Genomic DNA, 22405 nt, shown 5'->3' on the forward strand with positions numbered 1-22405 from the left:
CACTGACGAGGACCGAAGCCCCCAAGGCCCAGCCAGAGCCCCAGCACAGAGGCGAAGCACCCCCGAACCCCAAACCCCCACGCCTGCCCCGGATCCACTCAGGGCCAGCCAGGCCACCAGGCCAGTAACCTACGTCCACCAGTACAGACCATCCTCCAGCCCCGCTGCACGCAGCCACGAGGAGGACAACCTCTAAGAGCAACCAGAGCCACTAACCAGGTTATGAACACAACCCCCGGGTTAAGCCCTCCAGGGATAACGTTTCTAGGGGTCCTCCAGGCGCCCTAAGCCCATCCCAACTCCATATCAACCACAGTAGCTAAGGCTGGACCAAACTACGACCCCCTACCCCCGCTAGGTGATGGAGCCGATCAAAGGAGCCCAGAGGGATTGATCTAATGTGGTGGCAGAGGCTGTCTCGAGAATAATGTGATCTATTAGATGGTTTCTATATTGGCTAGAATTAAGATTAATTTTATTTTTCCAGTTCATGAGGACCGTTTTCTTGGCGATGCATAGGGCAGTGAAAACCATGTGGACTGTATTAGTTTCTGTAGTGACATCATCCAATTTTCCCAACAAGCATACTAAAGGGGAAGTTGGAATGTTACATTTCAGACACTTTGATAAGTCTTCACATATCTCGCGCCAAAACTTTTGCACTGGTGGACAGAACCAAAGAGCGTGAATGTAATTGTCTGGTGTATTGCCTTGACAGTGTGAGCAGTTGTTGGTAGATGTAAAGCCCATCTTGAACATCCGATGACCTGTATAGTGCACTCTATGTAGTATTTTGTATTGTATTAATTGCAGACTGTGATTTTTAATCAATTTAAAGGTTTTTAAGCATACCTGAGACCAGAAGTTTTGGTCTAAGCTGACTGATAAATCTGCTTCCCACTTTGCAATAGGAAGGGATATTGATTCATCTAATTTAGAAAGTGTTCTGTATATTTTAGATAATAATTTAGGGGATTTAAGAGTAAGAAAATGTGCCGCACTTGGTGGTGTTTGTAATTCAACTTGACTGAGGTTAAATTTCTTTTTTACTATGGATTTAATTTGTTGATATTCTAAAAATCTTTTCTTGTTGATCCCATATTGTGCAACTAGTCTGTCAAATGGAATAAATTCTGTTCCCTCTAATATATGTTCTAAGTATTTAATTCCTTTACAACTCCATTCTGGGAAATTAATCATATTATTGTTTTGTAATATGTCAGGGTTATTCCAGATAGGTGTACATCTGCATGGGATTAATGAAGACTCTGTTATTTTTATAAACTCCCACCATGCTGTCAGAGAAGAGCTGATGTTGATACTTTTAAAGCATTCATTTCTTTTGATGTTTGAGCTGATAAATGGTAGGTCTGAAATCTCTAGATTATTGCATAGTGCCTGTTCAACATCTAGCCAGGGCTCATCTAAGAAGGTATGTTTTAACCATTCTGAGATGAAGTGAAGCCTGTTGGCTAAGAAGTATTGGTGAAAATTAGGCAGATCTAATCCTCCTCTATCCTTGGTTCTTTGTAGCGTTTTTAAGCTGATACGCGGGGGTTTATCTTTCCAAAGGAATTTGGAAATATATGAATCCAGAGATCTGAACCAATCTTGTGATGGTTTGTTAGGGATCATCAAAAATAAGTAATTTATTTTTGGCAAGATCATCATTTTTATAGTGGCGACCCTTCCCATGAGTGATATGGGTAAAGATTTCCATCTAGTCAAATCGCCTTCTACTTTCTTTAGAAGTGGGATGTGGTTTAATTTGTTAAGTCTGAAAGCTTAGGAGAGACATTAATACTTAAATATGCCTACTGGTGTTGGCCAGAGGGGCCGATGGTGCGATATGGCAGCCTCGCTTCTGTCAGTCTGCCCCAGGGCAGCTGTGGCTACAACTGTAGCTGCCTCCACCAGTGTGTGAATGTGAGAGTGAATGAATAGTGGTATTGTAAAGCGCTTTGGGTGCCTAGAAAAGCGCTATACAAATCCAATCCATTAAATATTTAACATTTCCAGATTGTAGTGGGGCAGAGGAAGAATTATGGAAGGAGCAGTTAATGGGAAGAACTGTAGATTTTGGCCAGTTAATTGAATAATCTGAAACTCTTGAAAACCAGTTTATTAGAGTAATTACCTCAGAGAGGTTGGTTTGTGTGTTTTGCAGAAAAAGCAACACATCATCCGCATAGAGACTGATTTTATGTTCTATGTTCTTACATTTTATGCCCTTAATTGTTGTAGCCTGTCTAAATGCTGCTGCTAGAGGTTCGATAAAAATTGCAAAAAGTGAAGGGGAGAGTGGGCATCCCTGTCTGGTGCCCCTCAGGAGACAGAAGCTGGAGGATATCTGGTCATTTGTTCTGATACGAGCTGTTGGGGAATTGTATAATATTCTTATCCAGTTTATGAAAGAGTTTCCAAAACCAAATTTGTGTAAAGTTGTGACTAAAAATTTCCAGTTAACTCTGTCAAATGCTTTTTCTGCATCTAGAGATAATATTATGGTTTCGATGTTTTTATTGTATGAGTAGTCTATTAAATTAAGTAATCTACGAGTGTTTGTTGATGAGTGCCGACCTTTTATTAAACCAGTTTGGTCAGGATGAATTAAGAGGGGGGTTATTTTCTTTAGTCTCTTTGAGGGAGCTTTGCAGATTATTTTAAGGTCTACATTTATAAGGGCGGTGGGCGGAGGGCGGTGCACTGTTGGACGGACCAATCGGAGTCTGCGCTGCGGGACTGTTTTGATCACGCGGACTGGGAAATGTTTCACGTGGCCGCCAGAGACATTGATGAATACACAGACTCAGTCTGTGGATTTATCAGGAAATGCGTGGAAGATGTCGTCCCATCCAGAACAGTCAAATCCTTCCCAAATCAAAAACCCTGGATTAACGGAGATGTTCGCGCGGCACGGAACACCGCCTTTGCCTCCGCGAACACATCGGACTACAAACACGCACATTACCAACTCCGGAAGACGATCAAAGCAGCCAAACGTGAGTACAGGGACAGGGTGGAGCAACAGTTTGACAACCCTCGGAGTATGTGGCAGGGACTAAACACGATCACAGACTTTAGAGGGAAAACCAGCACACCGCAGACCACGGCCTCTCTATGTGAGGATCTAAACGTATTCTACGCTAGATTCGACACAGCGAACACCATGAGACCGGACAGTGTGCGCACCGCGGATGACGTCAGTGCACACACTGTGTCTGAGGAGGATGTGCGGAAGTGCTTCAGGAAGGTGAACGCACGCAAAGCTACTGGTCCGGACGGGATTCCCGGCCGCGTCCTCAGGTCATGCGCGGCTCAGCTGGCTGGAGTGTTCACGCACATCTTCAACCTTTCCCTCTCTCTGTCTGTAGTCCCAGCCTGCTTCAAAATGGCCACCATCGTCCCTGTACCCAAATCCTCCACCATCTCCTCATTGAACGACTGGCGACCTGTAGCCCTGACCCCCATCGTAAGCAAATGCTTCGAGAAGCTGGTCAGGGACTTCATCTGCTCTGCACTACCCGACTCACTGGACCCTCTACAGTTTGCATACCGCCACAACAGGTCCACTGATGATGCCATAGCCCTGACACTACACACTGCCCTGTCACACCTGGAGAAGAGAGACACGTATGTGAGGATGCTGTTTGTAGATTACAGCTCAGCATTCAATACCATCGTTCCCTCGAAGCTGGACAGGAAACTGCAGGATCTAGGACTGAGCAGCTCCCTCTGCAGCTGGATCCTTAGCTTCCTGTCTGACAGACGCCAGGTGGTCAGACTGGGCAGCATCACCTCATCCCCCATCACACTGAACACTGGTGCTCCACAGGGGTGTGTACTGAGCCCTCTCCTGTACTCACTCTACACCTACGACTGCACAGCCACTAACAACTCCAACATCATTGTGAAGTTTGCGGACGACACTACAGTGGTGGGTCTTATCACCAACGGTGATGAGACGGCTTACAGGGAGGAGGTCAGCGCCCTGACCCACTGGTGTCAAGACAACCATCTCACCCTCAACGTCGCAAAGACAAAGGAGTTGATAGTGGACTTCCGGAGGTGCAGAGAAGTACACACCCCCATCACCATCAACGGCGCTGCTGTGGAGAGAGTGAGCAGCTTCCGGTTCCTTGGAGTACATCTGGCTGAGGATCTTACGTGGTCAGTACACACAAACAAAACAGTGAAGAAGGCGCAGCAGCGCCTCTTCTTTCTCAGGAGACTGAAAAGATTCGGCATGAGCCCCCGCATCCTCAGGACCTTCTATCACTGTGCCATTGAGAGCATCCTCACTGGATGCATCACCACCTGGTATGGCAACAGCACCGCCTACAACTGCAAAGCTCTCCAGCGAGTAGTGCGGTGCTCTGAACGGATAATTGGAGGTGAGCTTCCCTCCCTCCAAGACATCTACAGGAAGCGCTGCCTGAGGAAAGCGGGGAGGATCATCAAGGACTCCAGTCACCCCAGCCATAAACTGTTCAGACTGCTTCCATCAGGAAGGAGGTTCTGCAGCATCCGGTCCCGTACCAGCAGACTGAGAGACAGCTTCTTCCACCAGGCCATCAGACTGCTGAACACGTCATAGACACCTCAATTTTTTTTTTTTACTATTTAATTTGTAAAAATGTGTATACACACACACACACACACACACACACACACACGTAGGAAAATATTTAGTATACACATCCAGAAATGCATACACTATTATATATTGTACATATATTTATTAGTTTCAGGTTGGCCATTCTTGTATTTTGCTCGTTTGTGTTGTTGTGTTTGCACATCTCTGTTGCTTGTGGGGCTCGCACACAAGAATTTCACTCGCATGTGCTGTGCCAGTGTGCCTGCACATGTGATGTGACAATAAAAGTGATTTGATTTGATTTGATTTTTGATAAGGGATATTGGACGATAGCTTGAGGGATATACAGGGTCTTTGCCTGGTTTTAGCAGGAGATTAATGTTTGCAGAATTCAAACAGAAGTCTGCCCTTTTCTTTGATTTCCAACAACGTTCTGTAGAAAACTGGTGCTAGAATCGACCAGAATTCTTTGTAGAATTCTGCAGGAAAGCCGTCTGGACCTGGAGCCTTATTATTGGGCATACTTATCAGGGCTTCCTGGAGTTCACCTGGTGTCAGTGGTGAATCCAGTGCCATTGCTTGAGTGTCCAATAATTCTGATCAATTTCTTTTTTAGATGGGTTTATTTGTGGTGAATACAACGTTTTATAGAAATCCCTGAAAATGTTATTTATTTGTATCGGTTCATATATTGTGTTCCCCGATAAATCTTTAGCAGCACATATAGTTGTTTTTTTCTTTCTTTATTTTTAACTGGTTAGCTAGAAATCGACCTGATTTGTTACTGTGTTCAAAATTCTGCAAGCAAAGTCTTTGTACAAGGAATTGTGTTTTTTTATTAATAGTTTCATTTAATTCTAGTTTTGTTTTGAGTATTTTGTTCAATGTTTCCTGATCTTGGTGGGACACGTAGGCTTCTTCTAGTGATTTGATGTTTTTTTCTAATTCCTGAATATTTTTGTTTTCTTTTTTCTTTTTGTGTGATGAGAAAGAAATTATTTTACCTCTCATCACAGCTTTCCCTGCTTCCCATAGAACAGATGCTGAAGTTCTGGGAGTGTCATTAAAGTCTAAATATGAAGTCCACTCTTTTTTAAAATATTTAATAAAGTCTTCATCTTTAAGCAGTGATATATTAACTCTACAGTTTTTACTTGGCGTAGTATTATTCTTGTGCATTAGTGTTAGAGATACAGTACCGTGATCGCTGACAGCTATAGGGTGAATCTCAGTGTCTGAAATGTCACTCAGCAGTGAGCTGCCGACCAAAAAATAATCCAGACGAGAGTAGGAGTGATGGACATGTGAGAAGAAAGAATATTCCTTACTGGTGGGGTGAAAGGAGAGCCGTGCATCGCAAAGACCAAAGTCGCTCATATACTGTTTGATTATATTTGTGGATTGCCAATTGCGCTGAGTTCCTGTTGTGTTGAGCCTATCCATTTCTTCATTTAGTCCAAGGTTGAGGTCACCGCCAAGAATGAGTGTGCATTCAAGGTGTTCAGAGAGTGCACTAAAAAATCCGTGGAAGAATGAGGGTTCATCAACATTTGGACCGTATATACTTACAATACATAGCTTTTTGTTCAATATTGATAGTTTAATGATTAGAAATCTACCCTCTGGATCTATAACTGTATCAAGTACTGTAAAATTAACATTTTTATGTATTAAAATTGCTGCTCCCCGTTGTCTAGAATTATAACAGGCTGCAAACACGTTAGGAAACTCAGGTGTTTTAAGTTCGTTTAAACCTGTGACAGGTCTGTGAGTTTCTTGTAATAAAACAACATCTTTTTATCATCTAAAAAATATAGCAAGAGTCCGCCCTATTCTCTCTCGGGCCAACACGGAGATGCTGATGCATGCTTTTATTACCAGTCGTATTGATTACTGTAATGCCCTGCTCTCTGGTCTTCCTAAGAAGAATATTTCAACTTTACAACTTTTACAAAACTCGGCAGCTCGTGTGCTGATGAAGACCAGAGGGTGGGCCCACATTACACCGGTTTTAGAATCGCTGCATTGGCTCTCTCAGATCTGCTTTTACCATATGAACCCTCGCGGACCCTGAGGTCCTCTGGTACTGGCCTTTTGATTGTCCCTAAAGTCAGGACACATACTCACGGAGAGGCAGCTTTTCAGTGGTATGGTCCTCGTCTGTGGAACAGCCTGCCGGAGGAGCTCAGGGCCGCAGAGAACGTACATGTTTTTAAGAACAGGCTCAAGACCCACCTTTTTAATTTAGCTTTTACCTAACGTTTATTTATTTTATGCTTATTTACTCTATCCTGTTATTCTATTATTAATTTAGACTTTACCTAATATTTATTGATTTTATTGTTATTCATTTTTTATCTTCTTACTCTATTTATATTCATAAATATATTTATATTTATATTGTATCCCGTTCTTATTTATTTTATCTTTTTATCCTGTATATATCCTTATTAGGTCATATCTCCAGTGTTTCCTCGGAGGGGGCTCTCTGCACCGGGGCTGTGATCGACCGGGGCTGCTGGGGCTCTGGGGGTCCTCTCAGCCTGGCTGGGGGGCTCCTTTGCCTCCCTCCTGCTGTGTGCCCAGCCTGGAGGCTGCGGTCTGTGACCGGCTCCCGGTGCAGACAGCTCCCCATGATAGTGTTTCCTCACCTGGCTCATGTGTGCGCAGCCCAATTTTACTCTTTAAGTGTGTGTGTGTTTGTGTGTGTGTATGTATGTATCCATGATCGTTTATGTTAATGAGAGTGTGGGGAGTGAGTTGGAGGACGGGGTGGGGTGGGGTGCTTTTAACCATGTAAAGCACTTTGTGCTACATTTCTGTATGAAAAGTGCTTTATAAATAAAGATTGATTGATTGATTGTTTGATATCCTGGTCAAAAATGACTCCAAGGTTCCTCACAGTGTTACTGGAGGCCAAGGTAATGCCATCCAGAGTAAGAATCTGCTTAGATACCATATTTCTAAGCTTTTCAGGGCCGAGTACAATAACCTCAGTTTGATCTGAATTAAGAAGCAGAAAGTTAGCGGCCATCCAGGTCTTTATGTCTTTAAGACATTCCTGCAGTTTAACTCATTGGTGTGTGTTATCTGGCTTCATGGACAGATAGAGCTGGGTGTCATCTGCATAGCAGTGAAAATGTATGCTATGTCTTCTAATGATGCTGCCTAAGGGAAGCATGTATAATGTAAACAGAATTGGTCCTAGCACTGAACCCTGTGGAACTCCATAATTAACCTCAGTGTGTGAAGAGGACTCTCCATTTACATGCACGAATTGGAGTCTATTAGATAGATATGATACAAACCACTGCAGTGCAGTACCTGTAATACCTACAGCATGTTCTAATCGCTCTAATAGGATATTATGGTCGACAGTATCGAATGCTGCACTGAGGTCTAGCAGGACAAGCACAGAGATGAGTCCACTGTCAGAGGCCATAAGAAGATCATTTGTAACCTTCACTAAAGCTGTTTCTGTGCTGTGATGAGCTCTGAAACCTGACTGAAACTCTTCAAATAAACCATTCCTCTGCAGATGATCTGTTAGCTGTTTGACAACTACTCTTTCATGGATGTTTGATATGAAAGGAAGGTTGGAGATTGGCCTATAATTAGCTAAGACTGCTGGGTCTAGAGATGCTTTTTGAGTAAACGTTTAACTACAGCCAGCTTGAAGGCCTGTGGTACATAGCCGATTATTAGAGATAGGTTGATCAGATTTAAGATCAAAGAATTAATTAATGGCAGGACTTCTTTGAGCAGTTTTGTAGGAATGGGGTCTAAAAGACACGTTGATGGTTTGGAGGAAGAAATTATTGAAGTTAACTTAGAAAGATCAATTAGAGATAAAGAGTCTAACTTAACATCAATGGTACTAAGAGTAGCTGTAGATAATATTACATCTGTGGGATGATTATGAGATCTTAATAAAGCTAAAAATAGATTGAAAAAAACTATTGGCTCACATTGGGTGACATTAAAAAATCACCTGTTTTTAAGTTGCCAGGTAAAAGTAAAACTTGGATTGTTCAGTAAGGCTAGAATATTGCTTTAAAAATTTAGTTCATTTCAAAGGAAATGCATGAATAATAATGGAATGAATACAAAATTATTAATGACTAAACCACTTCACTATTTTAAAAGTTGTTGTTTTTTTTCTTTTTCAATTTACCTTCATCGGTTTCTCAGATGACTGCAGCCCAAGACTTGAGCGCTCCAAGTCTTCACCAACATCTACAGCATACGTCTCATTTTGTCTGTTTCTCTGCTCAAAAATAATCCAGAGTTGTTTTATTTATGCAGAAACTATATTTGACTAAATGACAAGTAGATGAGATACAATTGAAGTCTCTCACCAGCATTTTTGCTGGTCCATCAGCAACAAGAGCAAATAAAATAGCAAAATGAAAGCATGGATGGCTCATGTGGCTAATCAGAACCAGAGAGACTTTGGTGTAGGGTTGAAGATAAGATGCCTTATTTTAGATGATCAAATGAAGCCCAATATAAGATAAATAAAGATTATTCTGGATGTGTAAAGCTTTTCAAAGCTTGTCAGTGGACAAAAATGAAAAAAGGAAATATTCATAACTAAAAACTAAAAGTTGAGGAAAATCTTCAATTTTGATTTTCTTTGTATGCATTATAGATTTATTTAATTTCATATATTGTTGAGACAACTATTGAAATGATTTTCTTCTCAAGCTGTGGCCATGTTAATCTTAAAAAAAATAATTCTGTTCTCTGGTTAAGAGTTTATAGTCGTGGTGTTTGCTATGAAACGTGAGCACAGCGGCTTTATAAGAAGCTCTCATCAGTGCTGAGCTCATTTTGGGTTGTTTTTTTAATGGATGCATTACAGGAAAAGCTCCCCCTTCTCCCCTTTTCTTTATAAGCAGCCCAGAGCAGAGAGTTGGAGAAGAGCTGTGAGATAAAAGTGGAGGGTGGATCGAGTGGGCCTTCCATTGAGGTTCAGACTCCCCCAGTCAATCTGTGCAATCTCCACAACAGCGAGAAATAGATTGCTTTTTAAATAGATTGCTTAGGTCTCTATCTTGGAGCCACTGATGTGGACACATTTCATAGTGGCCCTTGTTTAAATGAGTGCCAGCATATTTGATAGCAGAGCCACTTACGGTTATTAGGGCTACAATACTGGTACTGGCACTCATCCCTTATTGGACGTCAGAAATAAATGTAAAAAACAGTCAAAGACACATTATAGACATGTCGGGGGAGGTGGGAGGCCATCCTTCAATGGAAAATCCAAAACATAGTTATTAACTGCAAGATAATTTTGTAGCTCCACTAGGTACTTCGTTAGAGTCAATATTATGCTACAGCTAGCGAAAGAAGGGAAAAAGAAGCAAAGACAAACATCAATGTGCTTTTGTCTCAGGAAGAGAGGAAATGCAGCACATTTCCAATTGATTAATACTGCAGACAGGGTTTGTTGGCGGAAACCACATTATCCTGCCTGTTGGTGGGTGGTTTGGGCAGAGGGGGACACGAGGAGGAGGAGGAGAGCCAGAATTGTTATCGTGATTCAGTAAGGGGAATAGAGCAGCTCAGGAGACGCTTTAAGCTGTTTCTCACTGTCCCAGTCCTGCTGCTGCATACAATGACTGTCCTGAGCCTGCTCACGATGCTGCTTTCTGCTCCTTCGATTTTCTGAGATTTTGAATATTTCTGAATTTTTTGAAATGGCTAAATGAAATGAAAACAATCACACGTTTTCCTGTGGGTTTAAAAATCTGCAATCATGAGTTTGTTTTTGGGGGGTGCTAATGTTTTTACTTATAGGGTGGAACAGCATTTACAGGTATTAAATGTTAAAATAAGGACGTATGCTTCCAATTACTGATGATTTTTGAAAAAAAAGAAAAAACACAACATTACAACACGTCTGATATTAAAAGCTACTGATTCTCTCCTGACATGAGTCTGTCTGTTTTATCATATTGATTTTATGCAAGTGATAAAAGGTTTAAATGTACCAACATATAGAGTTAAAGACTTTAAAATCGAAAAGAGGGAATAAATAACATCCGCCCTACATAAAACATCATTCTAAACACATAGGGATGGGTATTGATAAGATTTTAACGATTCCGATTCCATTTTCGATTCTGTTTAACGATTCGATTCTTTATCGACTCTTATTTTTAAAAAGGAGAACACTAAGGTCGATTAGCTCAGAACTTTGTTTTATATCTTCTCTTTGAACAAGATAGAAATTTAGGAGTATGGCCTTAGAAACCCAACAGTGACATCTTAAGAGATCCAGCCTACAGCTCTTCAATGGGGTGTCACAGGGTCCCCAGGAAAAAAATGTAAATGTAAAATAATAAAATAAATATTCTTCTGTAGCAATAACAAAGTATAACATAAATTGTTCTGTAGCAATTACACAAGAATATCCAGTAATGTCCCTGCCTACAATTAAACACATTCACTTACCAAAGTGAAATCGGGGCATCTGCTGTGGCAAATGGGTGCAAACTTTTGACCACAAACTGAGTCACTGCTCGGTGACATTCGTCTATCCTGGCCTGAAAGGAGACGCTACCGGTAGACTGCAGCGAGAACTGCCAGCATCTGAGCCAGACTCTGTCTCTCATCATGGTCACTAAATGCACAGTAATGGCAGGTTTGTAATAAGGCAGATCGCGCTAACATAATATGGACTGTTAGTTGATTATTTACCTGCTGCATTAGCGGGAGAGGACGTGCAAACGTTACCGCTGCTGCTGGGTTGAGATTCACGAGTCGAGCGGAATTAAAAACACGACATTCATTTAAGGTCATCGCGTGTTTTGTGAGCAAATGCTTTTGCATGTTCGTAGTGTTTCCTCCCTTAAATGAAACATCTACTTTGCAAGTATTGCAAGTTGCCCTGTTGTCATCCGTTCTCGTAAAGTATAACCAAACTTTTGAGCTTTTGAGCCGCTGGCGCCGTGTTTCCTGCCAGGTAAATGACGCTCCGCAACGTGGTGACGTCATTCGGGGCGACTGGAGTCGATAAGGGAATCGTTTGCAAAAATGGCAAACAATTCCAACCGGTTCTCAACAAGAACCGGTCTTCGATACCCATCCCTATAAACACATAATGAAAAAATTGGAAAACAAATGTAATTTCAGGTTTTGTCACTATACCTTGCTGCACTACATTAAACAAATTACAGTTATCATCATTGTCTTAGTGAAATTATCTTTCAGTGAGGTGTAAAAGTCTGCAAATATTTTTCTTTTATTATCTTTGTGAACATGATCAGCGTGGATTGTGAGCGTATTAGCATACAGGCCACTGACAGCAAAGCAGTTTCACATCCGTGTAGTTTGATTGAAGTCAGTGGAACCCTTTACATAATTAACTAAGTGCACATATCCAGTGTGAGGCTTCTGAGCAGCACGGACTTTAATAAGGGCTGAACGTCACTGTCAGATGATATCAGCCTTTTGGTAAATAAGATGTAACAACACATCTTTACTCCCGAGCTTTTAATTGTGACCGAGTTTTGTTTTGTTCTTTTTGCGTTTGTTTGTTTTACTTTGCACTTTGGTCAACCTGTGTTGTTGCTTATAAATGAACAGATTGAAGTTTATCACAGCAGTCATGCACTGGTTGAAAAACAGCTAAGTCATTTACAAACATAATATTTTGTCCATTACAAAAGAGGAAATAAATAATGATAAATACTTGTGATGAGTCAGATTTGAAAATAATAATAATGGAGTGGATTTATATAGCGCTTTTCTAGGCACCCAAAGCGCTTTACAATACCACTATTCATTCATACACTGGTGGAGGCAGCTACAGTTGTAGCCACAGCTGCCCTGGGGCAGACTGACAGAAGCGAGGCTGCCATATCGTGCCATCGGCCCCTCTAGCCAACACCAGTAGGCGGTAGGTGAAGTGTCTTGCCCAAGGACACAACAACCAGGACAGAGAGCCCAGGGATCGAACCGGCGACCTTCCGGTAACAGATACGCTTCCCAACCCCCTGAGCCACGGTCGCCCCGAAAAAAACAAAACAACTGAAGATGATTCATGCTTAAATCATAACATACAGATATTAAAAAAACATGAAACATAAGCAGAGAAAGTTGTGCAAATATATTCATTATGCTGTGTTATGTAAGTCAGTTTATAATCCACACAAGCGTTTTCTATTTACCTAAAAACAAATTAACAGCATGTAAGAATAATTTGTACAAGACAAGATTTGTGTGTCGCTTTGTAAAAAAACAGCGATTGTCAGAGATGAAAACAGACGTTTAAAAAAGAGGAAAAGAAACAGGACACACCTCCATAGATGGAGCTCAGTGTTTACACAGGAAATGGATAACGCCAACATCTGTCTGCGACTGCCTTCCACAGCATTTGAACCCAGACCCTGTGGTCTAGTGACAGGACAGTGTGTGTGTGACTGGGTTTAAATGAATATCACATGTGTGTGTGTTGTGATAATGAAGAAACATGTCACCGAGCACACCAGCGTGGCTCACTGATGTGTTTTTAATGATTTCTGGAAAACAATGGAACACTGTACCACGCAGGAGTAAGCTATAACGGGCTGCGATGCCCACACAGTGCTTGTTAGTGGAGTATAATCAGTGGTGGTTTGGCACAGCATACGGGATTTGCTGAAAAGAATAAAAATATAGAACCGAGTGTGATTTAAGATTAGAGCAGTTGCTGTATTAAACTAAACATAATGAAAGTGCACAGCTTTCTCTGCTTTTTTAAGGTACAAGCATCAGCTTAGAGGGCGACTGGAAAATACCAAAACATTTTCATCGTTTATTTCGTTGTTTGTTATTTTCAAATTTAATGATTTCATAAAATAGGAGTAACGTGAGGGAATACTGACCTATAACACAACCTCTTTTAAAATTCAAATCCATTTGGCTTTAAACTATTTTGTTTAAATGCACTTCAGCTTACAAAATAAAATGTAGTCTTGTATTCTTTCTATTTGTTTATAATGAGGGTTTTTCCTTTTCACCTACTGCAGTGTGTTCTGCTACATTACACCCAGTTTCGGTCTACAGAGAGCAAAGTAAAGATGATGCATAATTAATTGGTACAAAAGCTGAATATTTCCTGTGGCGGTTCTACCAAATGAGCCTGGGTCCTATCTTTCCCATCATTACTGTCAATTTTCACTAATAGTGTGTTTAATAAGTAATGAGTGGCCTGAAAACATCCCCAACCAATAGCTGTGCAACTTTCACAGTGCTGTAAACTCCTTCCTAATAATACACTGCAACATACAAAAAGAGCCATGTTTGAACTTCCAGGCCACACTTTTTTTCCAGCACAGTGTGAAGACTCGACTGGATTTCTTTTTACCTTTTACACTAAATGTCCTATTTGAAAACGGATTCAATGAAAGGATCGACGCCTGCAGATGTAAAAGGAAAACAGCAGATATTGTTAAATAGATTTTGTCTTTTCGAATCACTGCTGTCCAATAAAAACAGTGAAATTTTCCTTGGCTACACTGAGTGTTTTTGGTCTAGTGGGGTTATTTCTGTGATTCCAATTACTGTGGTTTTAACAGGATTACAAGAGATAAAAGGCACTAAGATGCTTGGGGTATTTGCAGGCTAAATTAAATAGGATGTAATATGGTAATCTGTTGCTTAGTGATAAGAGGATGCAAATAACCACTGACAGTAGATCAGTAATCTGGTGTGAATAACAATGGCGTCAGGTTCTCTAATGTTTTAGTAGTTGTGGGTTAGAGAGGTCTCATGCTAAAATATGATGTAGTTCTATTATTTGGATGATGAGAGTAATGAGTCACTTTATACTGATTCACCTCAATGGACTTTGTAGGCTCAATATTTTCATTATATTATATTTTTTTTCTGCTTATCCAATTCGTTCATGTTCACAGGGGCCTGAAGACGATCGCAGCTGTCACAGGGGGATAGTCTGGCTTCACCATCCATTCGAGCGTGCATTCACATCTACAGCCAATTTATAATCACCAATTAACCCAACATGCAAAAAACCCCAATCATAACCATCAATAACAAATTGTAAAGTGAATGTGTTGTTATCATGTTATTTGGTGTTTTACCCTAAACAAATAATGTCACCCCGATTCATAATAATTATTAGCAGATTTTATTTATTAGTAGATATGACTTAATTTTACTTATGTCACTATTTTGGTGGTTTAAAAAAAAAGAATAAATGTAATATTTATTATAGTCGATAAGAGACGTTTACATTATATTTCTATTTTTATATTCACTATATTTACTTACATTTTTATGTGTGTTTTTCAGTGATGACCAGTTGTTCTGTAACAAAGTTGCATTGCTGAGCGCGTTCCGAATAATTCAAGGTGCGAAGCAAAGGTGAGACTGGTGAAAACGAACCACAGACATGTAGATGCTTGTTAAAGGCGCTCTGAATGCATTACAGCATCATCGTTCAACATGCAGGGTGATCAAAGCCACAGTCCTCCGTTGCGTTTCGGTGGCTCGGCCTATCCAAATAAAAACAATAACCCTCATCATCCCGTCTGCCTCTGCAACAGGTATTAGAAGGATTTGTTTCAGTTTTATAAAAGCACCACATGCATCTGTTCCTCTGCTGTGATCATATTTATTTACCAGTCATAAAGTTTTTAAACTTCAGTGGCATCTATTAAAAATATTTCATTGTCTTTTAACAATAAATAACGATTAATTAACTGCAGTTAAATGTTCCCTGAATTTAATCTGTGGGTTTTTTTCTTTGTGAAGCTTATTAAAATGAAAAGTGCTTGAAAGCCCCGTTTTGTCCTGAAGGCTGTCCGAACAGTTTTAATATATCATGAAAAAGAAGATCTTTTTTACTGTTATTTAAAATTTTCAGTCTTTAGTAGAATACCAAAATTGTGATGCGTGCTGAACCCGTGGCATTTCTGCAGCACTGAGTAGAGCCTGCAGGTCTTTCCCTCAGATGCACGACTGAAGCAAACCCAGGGCAGCAAATCCTTTGGTGGATCTTGTAAGGTCGCAACACATTTTTCAGGAGTGTATTGATATTTCTTTTCTTGCTTTTCTTTGTTTTTTTTGAACTGATGAAAATTCTATTAGTTAGTGTAAAGAAGTGAAAATAAGAGGGATAAAAATGGCTCTTTTTGAAAAAGAGGAAACGATTTTAAAATCTGCTCGTCAGTCACATTGTTTCAGCCGTTACTGCTTGTGTGTGTGTAGTTTGAACAAACCTGGCAATTTAGTAAAAAATATCTACTATTTACAAATGAAAGTTTCACAGCTCGTCTGCCTTTTTTAAATACACTGGATATTTCCGCCTCTTTGAACTTAACTGCCAAAGAGCAGAACAGAGGAGATCGTTTTGTTTTTACTCTCTGAGGGGGAAAGGCCAACAGAGTGTGGGGACAGAAAGTGTTCAAGTTATTAACCCGAATATTTAACACTAATGCAGTTCTCACCTCGTGTATTTTTTATTTTGTGTTATGATATGAAACAGGCCTCAAGCACACAGTAAAGGCCTCTTTCCACATCAATGTGTGTGTGTGTGTGTGTGTGTATACACAAGTTGTTAATTAATGCTTCGTTTCACACTTCAATTTGAAGAGAGGGATTTATTTGTATTTACAGCCACAATTTATTGACAGAAATAAGGCACACTTACAGGACAACCTCACATGTGTTGAAAAGAGTGGTTAGCCTAAAGGGATCACCGTAGTCATCAGCAGCTGCAGCAGCATGTCGTCAGCACACAACAGCATTAGTGCACGAGCACAGGAGCACACATGCACTTTAGATAGGCGTCACTCTCAGCACACAATGCCTCATTCGTCCACGCCTCAAAGAAATTGAGCGTTGCATTTGACAGGACATGTCAACAGTGGGTTTTACAGCAAAGCAGCTCTTTTGAAACAGTCCAAACACAGGCTGGCACACACAGCGACTAACACAACACTTTATACCACATCACGGTGTGCTCATCACCACCACTGAAGAGCCCAAAATCAGTCAGGAAATGCAACAGTTGACTGCCTGGATGCATGTGTTTGCTTTTTAATGCAAACAAAGGAATCATCGCAGGCTAACGGTGTAGCAGTGGAGCTAGATGTAAGGTGTTTACACAATGCAACATGAGATGACAGCAGCGGTGGCAGCCAGCTGAAGCCCCGCAGCAGCAACAAACACAGTTGCAGGTAGCAAACAGCGAGAGGACCGCGTCCACGCTACGGCACAGTGGACATGCAGAGCAGGGGAGGAGGCTCCTTTTTGGATTCGTCATTACCCCACAAATGCTCCGGTTTACATCCTCCTACACACGTTTAAGCATGTTGCTCTGTTTGTTTCTACGAGCAAAGGAGCAGTAATTATCAGCTAAGCCAAGTGTTAAGCATTAATTGCATTATTGGAATAATCTGCAGTGGTAATGACTGGGATGATTTGTATAATTACAGTCACAAGCATGTCTAAGTGACTCTAACTTTTATATTCGACGTGGCAGCAAAGCCGGCGCAGAAACTGCTTCTTAAAGGCTCGGAAAAGCCCGGCGATACGGAAATCTGCAGCACACAATCACGGGAGGCGATGCATGTGAGGACGTGGCTGTATGACTCGAGCTGATCCTATTAAGTGTTTAAATGGATTTTACACGGCTGTTAAGGTTCAGAATGTGCCATCAGACATGGAGATGGAATCCATATTCATGATGTATTGGCCCGGCTGGCAACGCAGAAAAAGCTGGTTATAGACCATTTGAGCCAGGGGTAATTGTTTATCTAGACGCCGCTTTCCTCAATGCATAAATTGAGCTGTCGACTGCTCGTGGTGGACATTTTGTTTTCTCAGCTATGAGTGTGTGCGTGCATTAGTGTGAGTGTGTGTGAGGCTCAGCGGCAGCAGCAGCGTTACATGTGGCGTAAACCTCACTGCGATAAATGCCATTTGAGCAGCCATTTGCATAAAAAAGGGGGAACACAAGAGGCAGCTCAGCACAGCTCAGTCACAGAATAAATGCACTACACGGAGCTGAAGAAAAGGAGGTTCCACTCTGTAACCGCAGCCGGTGGATGTCCACTGGCCCCTCAGTAAATATTACAGGCCCACGCTGATGTCACACTCTAATGAAGCCAAACTTAATCACACAGCTTTTATGGTAGTTTTTGTTTAGCTGTGCCGAGCACAGAGCGCTGTGGCTGCAGCGTACGCACACGAGGACTGACGCTCAAACAAGAGAAGCAGTCTGAAGCCATCACCACACACTCTCAGTATGTTCTTGGTGTTGTTGGCATCTTCGGTGTTAGACAGAATTGAGCCTTGGTCTTCATCCTTCTTATCGATGAGTGCATTCACGAGCTGGGCCCACGTCCTTATTTTAGGTTTGACAGCGTTTTTAGTAGATAGAGGATTAAATGTGAACTGAGCTGTGGTTTGGGGAAGGCATGGGAGGGATCCCCGTTTACTAATGAGAAAAGAAGACGTGAAAGAACTGAAAAAGGGGAGGGAGGCTGGGGCAAGAAAACAAGAACGAAAAGCTTGTAGAGCTAGGGGCGTGTTTGGAGGCGTGGTCAGATCATTTATCTCCAATTGTACTAATAATCTTTTTTATTAATTGACTAATTTCCAAACCTTCAAGGACCAAAAAAGCCTTTCTTCTACATACCCAGTGTGAGTGTGCGGGGCTATCCCACCTGTCACACACAGCCCTGGAGTCTAAGGTACAGCCAGTCCAGTGCAGACCAAGGAAATGAAAGATGTAAAGATATTACACCTGATGAGCCGTGCTTTAGTTTCTATGTTTAAATCTAGAGCCTTATCTTTGCTTATTTCATGTTGTCGGCACACAGAGTGCCAGGCGGGAGTATTAATGCAGATCCAGTGCTCAGCACAGAAACCTGTTGCTCGCGTGAGAGAATGTGTCCTTCCTGACGGGAAGGCTTCAGACAGGCATCTGTCTGCTGCCACTGCTTGTTCCAGGCTGGCTTTGCAGGAACACGTACACATGCACACGTCTAATAATCCAGCGTTTCCCTCAAAGAACAACACACACACTGAAAGACTACATCCACACACCACGCCTCGCAGACAGAGACACACCGACAGATGTATGGTGGGACAGACACGAGGACACTGTCGACCTCACACCGTGGCTCAGCACACAGGAAGTGGGCGGGAAGGCAAGACAGCGGGATGCAGCGGAAATCAAAGAAGAGATGGGTTTTCTTTATAGGAAGGTGGAGCGTGGAGGTGTGGCTTCACCCAACCTGACAGACCTCCGTGGTTGGGTGGTGTTTTGTCGGGGGGAGGTGAGGTGGGTGAGTGCGGGGGGGGCTGAGGGGTATTGGGCGAAGAGAGGACTCTCCTCGACTACGCGTATTCTTAAGCAATAACAACGTGATCTGTATTATCCACCCAAGAATACCCGTCACCGAAGAGAGTCTTTCAGTAAACAGGGGAGCTAAGCCAGAAAGCACGTGAGCAGCGCCACTGCCATCGTATCATCATCACCACCACCATCACCACCATGGCCATCGCCGCTGCCATCAGCAGCCCCCCTTCAGGCTCCGGTGGCAAACAGAAACATACACATACACAGAGAGTGGCCAGTGCATTGATTGAAGACGCCTCGCTGCAGTGTGAGGCTAGGCTCCATCAATGGCTCCTCTGCAAAGGAGAAAATTGACAATGGTGGCATTTTCAATCCAAGCCAGCAAGTGGGTGTCAGAGGGAGACACAGAAAACAGAGAAAAAAAGGGTGTGAAAAAGCTCACGTTACATCGATTCAGTCTCTCACGCCTCTGTGCAACCATCTCTGCAAGCGACAGGGGGAGCGTGAGAAACGGCGACCGTCTCTCACCTGGACTACAGCCCGGCAGCACCGCCCAGATCTCCCGAAAGCTCATCCAGCTCTTCCCCATGAGACCTGGGAAGGAGGGGTTGGAGGGTGACAGGGGGGCTGGGGTGCACACACAGGGGAGACGGAGGGTTAGGCAGGTCAGGCCAGGAGCTGCTGTGGTGTGACAATAGCCCTGTACACTCCATTACCATCCCCTCCCCACCCCCATGGGACAGGCAGAGAAATCAACACATGGATTATACAACGGGAGGGAGGGGGCAGCACATGCAGGCAACTCATTTGTTTGATTTTATGAAATACTACTGTGTTTCTGCAGGTGTCTAGCTTACTGGAGCGGGCTATTTACTGGAAGAGCAAGCATTTTGTACAGAGTTTACTTGTTGCAACTTGTTAACTTTAAAATTGACTTTAAATCGGTTCCTAAGTATTAGTTTGGCAGATTTATTTCTTTATTTTGAAATTAAAGCAATGTATTTAAATGTCGGTGGGTGATGCATGAATAATGGATGAAAAGTTCAAGCAAATTTATTCCGTTCTATTCTAATTAAACTAGCCGGCTGAATACAAAGAGCACGCTCCAGCTAAGCTGATCCAAAATCATTCCATTGATTTTTTCCCCACAATCAGGCTGCTTTGGTAAAAGGTTGTCAGTCTGTGTCTCTGTCACGCTGGCACTAAATGAACTGTTTCATTGTTCCTGAGACCTGAAAAATCATATTTAACAGGAGGAACAGATGGTGTGACTGGACTTGCAATCAGAAAACACAGTGACGAGGATGAAAAATCCCAACGTGCAGATGAGCTGAAGCAGAACGAAGAAACAAACTGATGATCAGAGTCAGCAGCCCCAAGCTGGCAGGAGGAAGACTGAGGAGCAACGAGACAAAGAAGGAAGAAAGCAGAGGCTAACCTAGCATCCCCTCCTCTATTCTTCACTTAAGCTCGACTCAGCCAGGCCAGTCTGCACACACACACACACACACACACACACACACACACACACACTCAGAGAGGTCGGCCGGCCCAAGTATCATTGATTGTAGAGTGGAAGCTCCCTGGAGTCTCATCAGATTACTATGAGCATGATTGTGTCAGTCTTTGTTTGTGAGCGTCAGGAAGAGCAGCAGCACACATCAGGAGGATGCTGCCTCACACAGTTGCTTTCTTTCTCTTTGCTCAGGAGCTGCAGGTACTCCCTCCTGTCTCCACTCAACTTTCAGGACCTTGCTTACACACACACACATTCACACATCTTGTGGTTCTTCTAAAGTGCCCACAGTCTGGTGAAGATGATGAGTGCAGACAGGAGAGCAGGTTGATGGAGGTGATGTAGAAGCCAGGTTTTTTTTCTGCGCTTCACAGGATGTGCAAATGGAGACAGCAAAGTATGGAAGTGCGAGCTCTGTGTGTGCCACTCTGGCCTCTTACCCTGCTTCCTCCTGTCACTCAGGGTGGTGCCTCTCCTCAGCTCTCCTACAATTCTCCTTGCCTCGCTGAGGGTCCGTGGCAAACTGGGAGGTGGTGATCTCCCTCCCCCTCCCAGTTCCAGGAAGAGCTCCCTGAGGAGAAGGTGGAGGCAGATCCCGGCAGGAGACGGAGCATCCAGCAGCGAGAGCGGCGGCCGCTGCGCCGCTGCTGATGGAGGCAGCGGTACGGATGCTGCGGCTGCTGCTGCCAGAGAGGGATGAGCGAAGGACGCTTCACAAAAGAGCTCCTCTTCTTCTCCTTTCCCTCCTCTACTTCTTCTTCTCCTTCCACTTTTCCTGCTGCTCTCCAGCACTGAAAGAAGCCAGTTGTTGCTCTGCCGTGGCAAATGAACAGGCAGCCGGCGATAAGCTGGTGGAGCGAGTGAGAAAGCAGGCAGATGGGAGAGAGAGAGAGAGAGAGGGAAAGTGCAAGTGTGTGGTGTGATGTGGCATCTGTGAGAGAGTGATAGAGGAGAGAGGGAAAGATAAAACAGGGGGCAGGAGGATAGATGAACCAGGAAGAAGGTGGGGTAAGGTAGGATGCAGGGAGAGAGCAAGAGAGAGAGAGAGAGGTATTGCAGCAATGAAAACCTTGAGCCAGCAGCAGTCTGTCTAAGCCACATCCCTGCTACGAGGAGAGGTAGAGAATAATTAGATTTGAGCATTTCACACACACACACACACACACACACACACACACACACACACACACACACACACACACACACACACACACACACACACACACACGTCCTGGAACCTAGTACTGCTGGATTAATTGATGTACTGTGTGCTTCACGGCCCTCAGCCAACACTTCCACCAGCAGCCACTAAACTGTGGGAGAAAAAAATGAGAAATGAAGTGAGGGGTGACTGTGATGATGCTGGAGAAGAAGAGGAGGAAGAGAGGAAATGAATGGGCCCCTGGGACTGATGAAAGCATACCACGAGGATGTGAGGAATCACTGATACGCGCACACACACAGGACGACGAGGCTGCTGTGTGGACTGAAGTCTGCCAACGTTTCCTATTAGCCGTCTTTGTTAAACATGTTAAGGGGACGCTTCAGGCGATGTGAGCCAAATGCCCGTGTTCCTACGGCGATGTGTGATGTCACACAGCTGATATTTCACACACTTCTCATTCATGCTGACTGAATGTGAGCGGTGTGAAACAGCAGTGAGCACACACGGTGTGTGTTTTTCTTTATGAAAATAATAATAACCATATCCTTTTTTCACACGCTGTACAGTAGAATAGCAAATGACAAAGTTCACAGGTTAGAGTCAAATGTCCACCTCTGGAATATTCTTGATATTTATAATTGAGCGATTTTTATATTGTTTGTTTATATTGTTTTAATCAATTTTAAATCATGCTTTTTATTTGTTTTTGTTTCTAATGTCTCTGTAAAGCACTTTGAATCACCTTGTTGTTGAATTGTGCTATACAAATAAATTTGCCTTGCCTTGCCTATATCGGTGCTATTT

General features: G+C 42.7%; 1 protein-coding gene across 4 annotated transcripts; it reads right to left on the reverse strand.

Annotated features, from left to right (window-relative positions):
• Window positions 1-16197: 16197 nt before the first annotated feature.
• On the reverse strand, window positions 16198-21554 carry LOC113029911 (uncharacterized). 4 transcript variants are annotated; one of them, XM_026180930.1, is made up of 3 exons: window positions 20877-21554; window positions 19449-19547; window positions 16198-19255 (listed from the first exon to the last, which is right to left on the reverse strand). In XM_026180930.1, exons 1-3 carry the CDS (start codon window positions 21535-21537, stop codon window positions 19149-19151), a joined length of 867 nt encoding a protein of 288 aa, XP_026036715.1. In that variant the 5' UTR covers window positions 21538-21554; the 3' UTR covers window positions 16198-19148. The 4 variants fall into 4 exon arrangements, with proteins under 4 accessions (XP_026036715.1, XP_026036717.1, XP_026036716.1 ...); XM_026180932.1 differs by having other exon boundaries at window positions 19368-19547; XM_026180931.1 differs by having other exon boundaries at window positions 19363-19547.
• Between the last annotated feature and the right edge of the window lie 851 nt (window positions 21555-22405).

Source organism: Astatotilapia calliptera, chromosome 9 (assembly GCF_900246225.1).
Source record: "Astatotilapia calliptera chromosome 9, fAstCal1.2, whole genome shotgun sequence".
In the NCBI taxonomy this organism is placed as follows: domain Eukaryota; kingdom Metazoa; phylum Chordata; class Actinopteri; order Cichliformes; family Cichlidae; genus Astatotilapia; species Astatotilapia calliptera.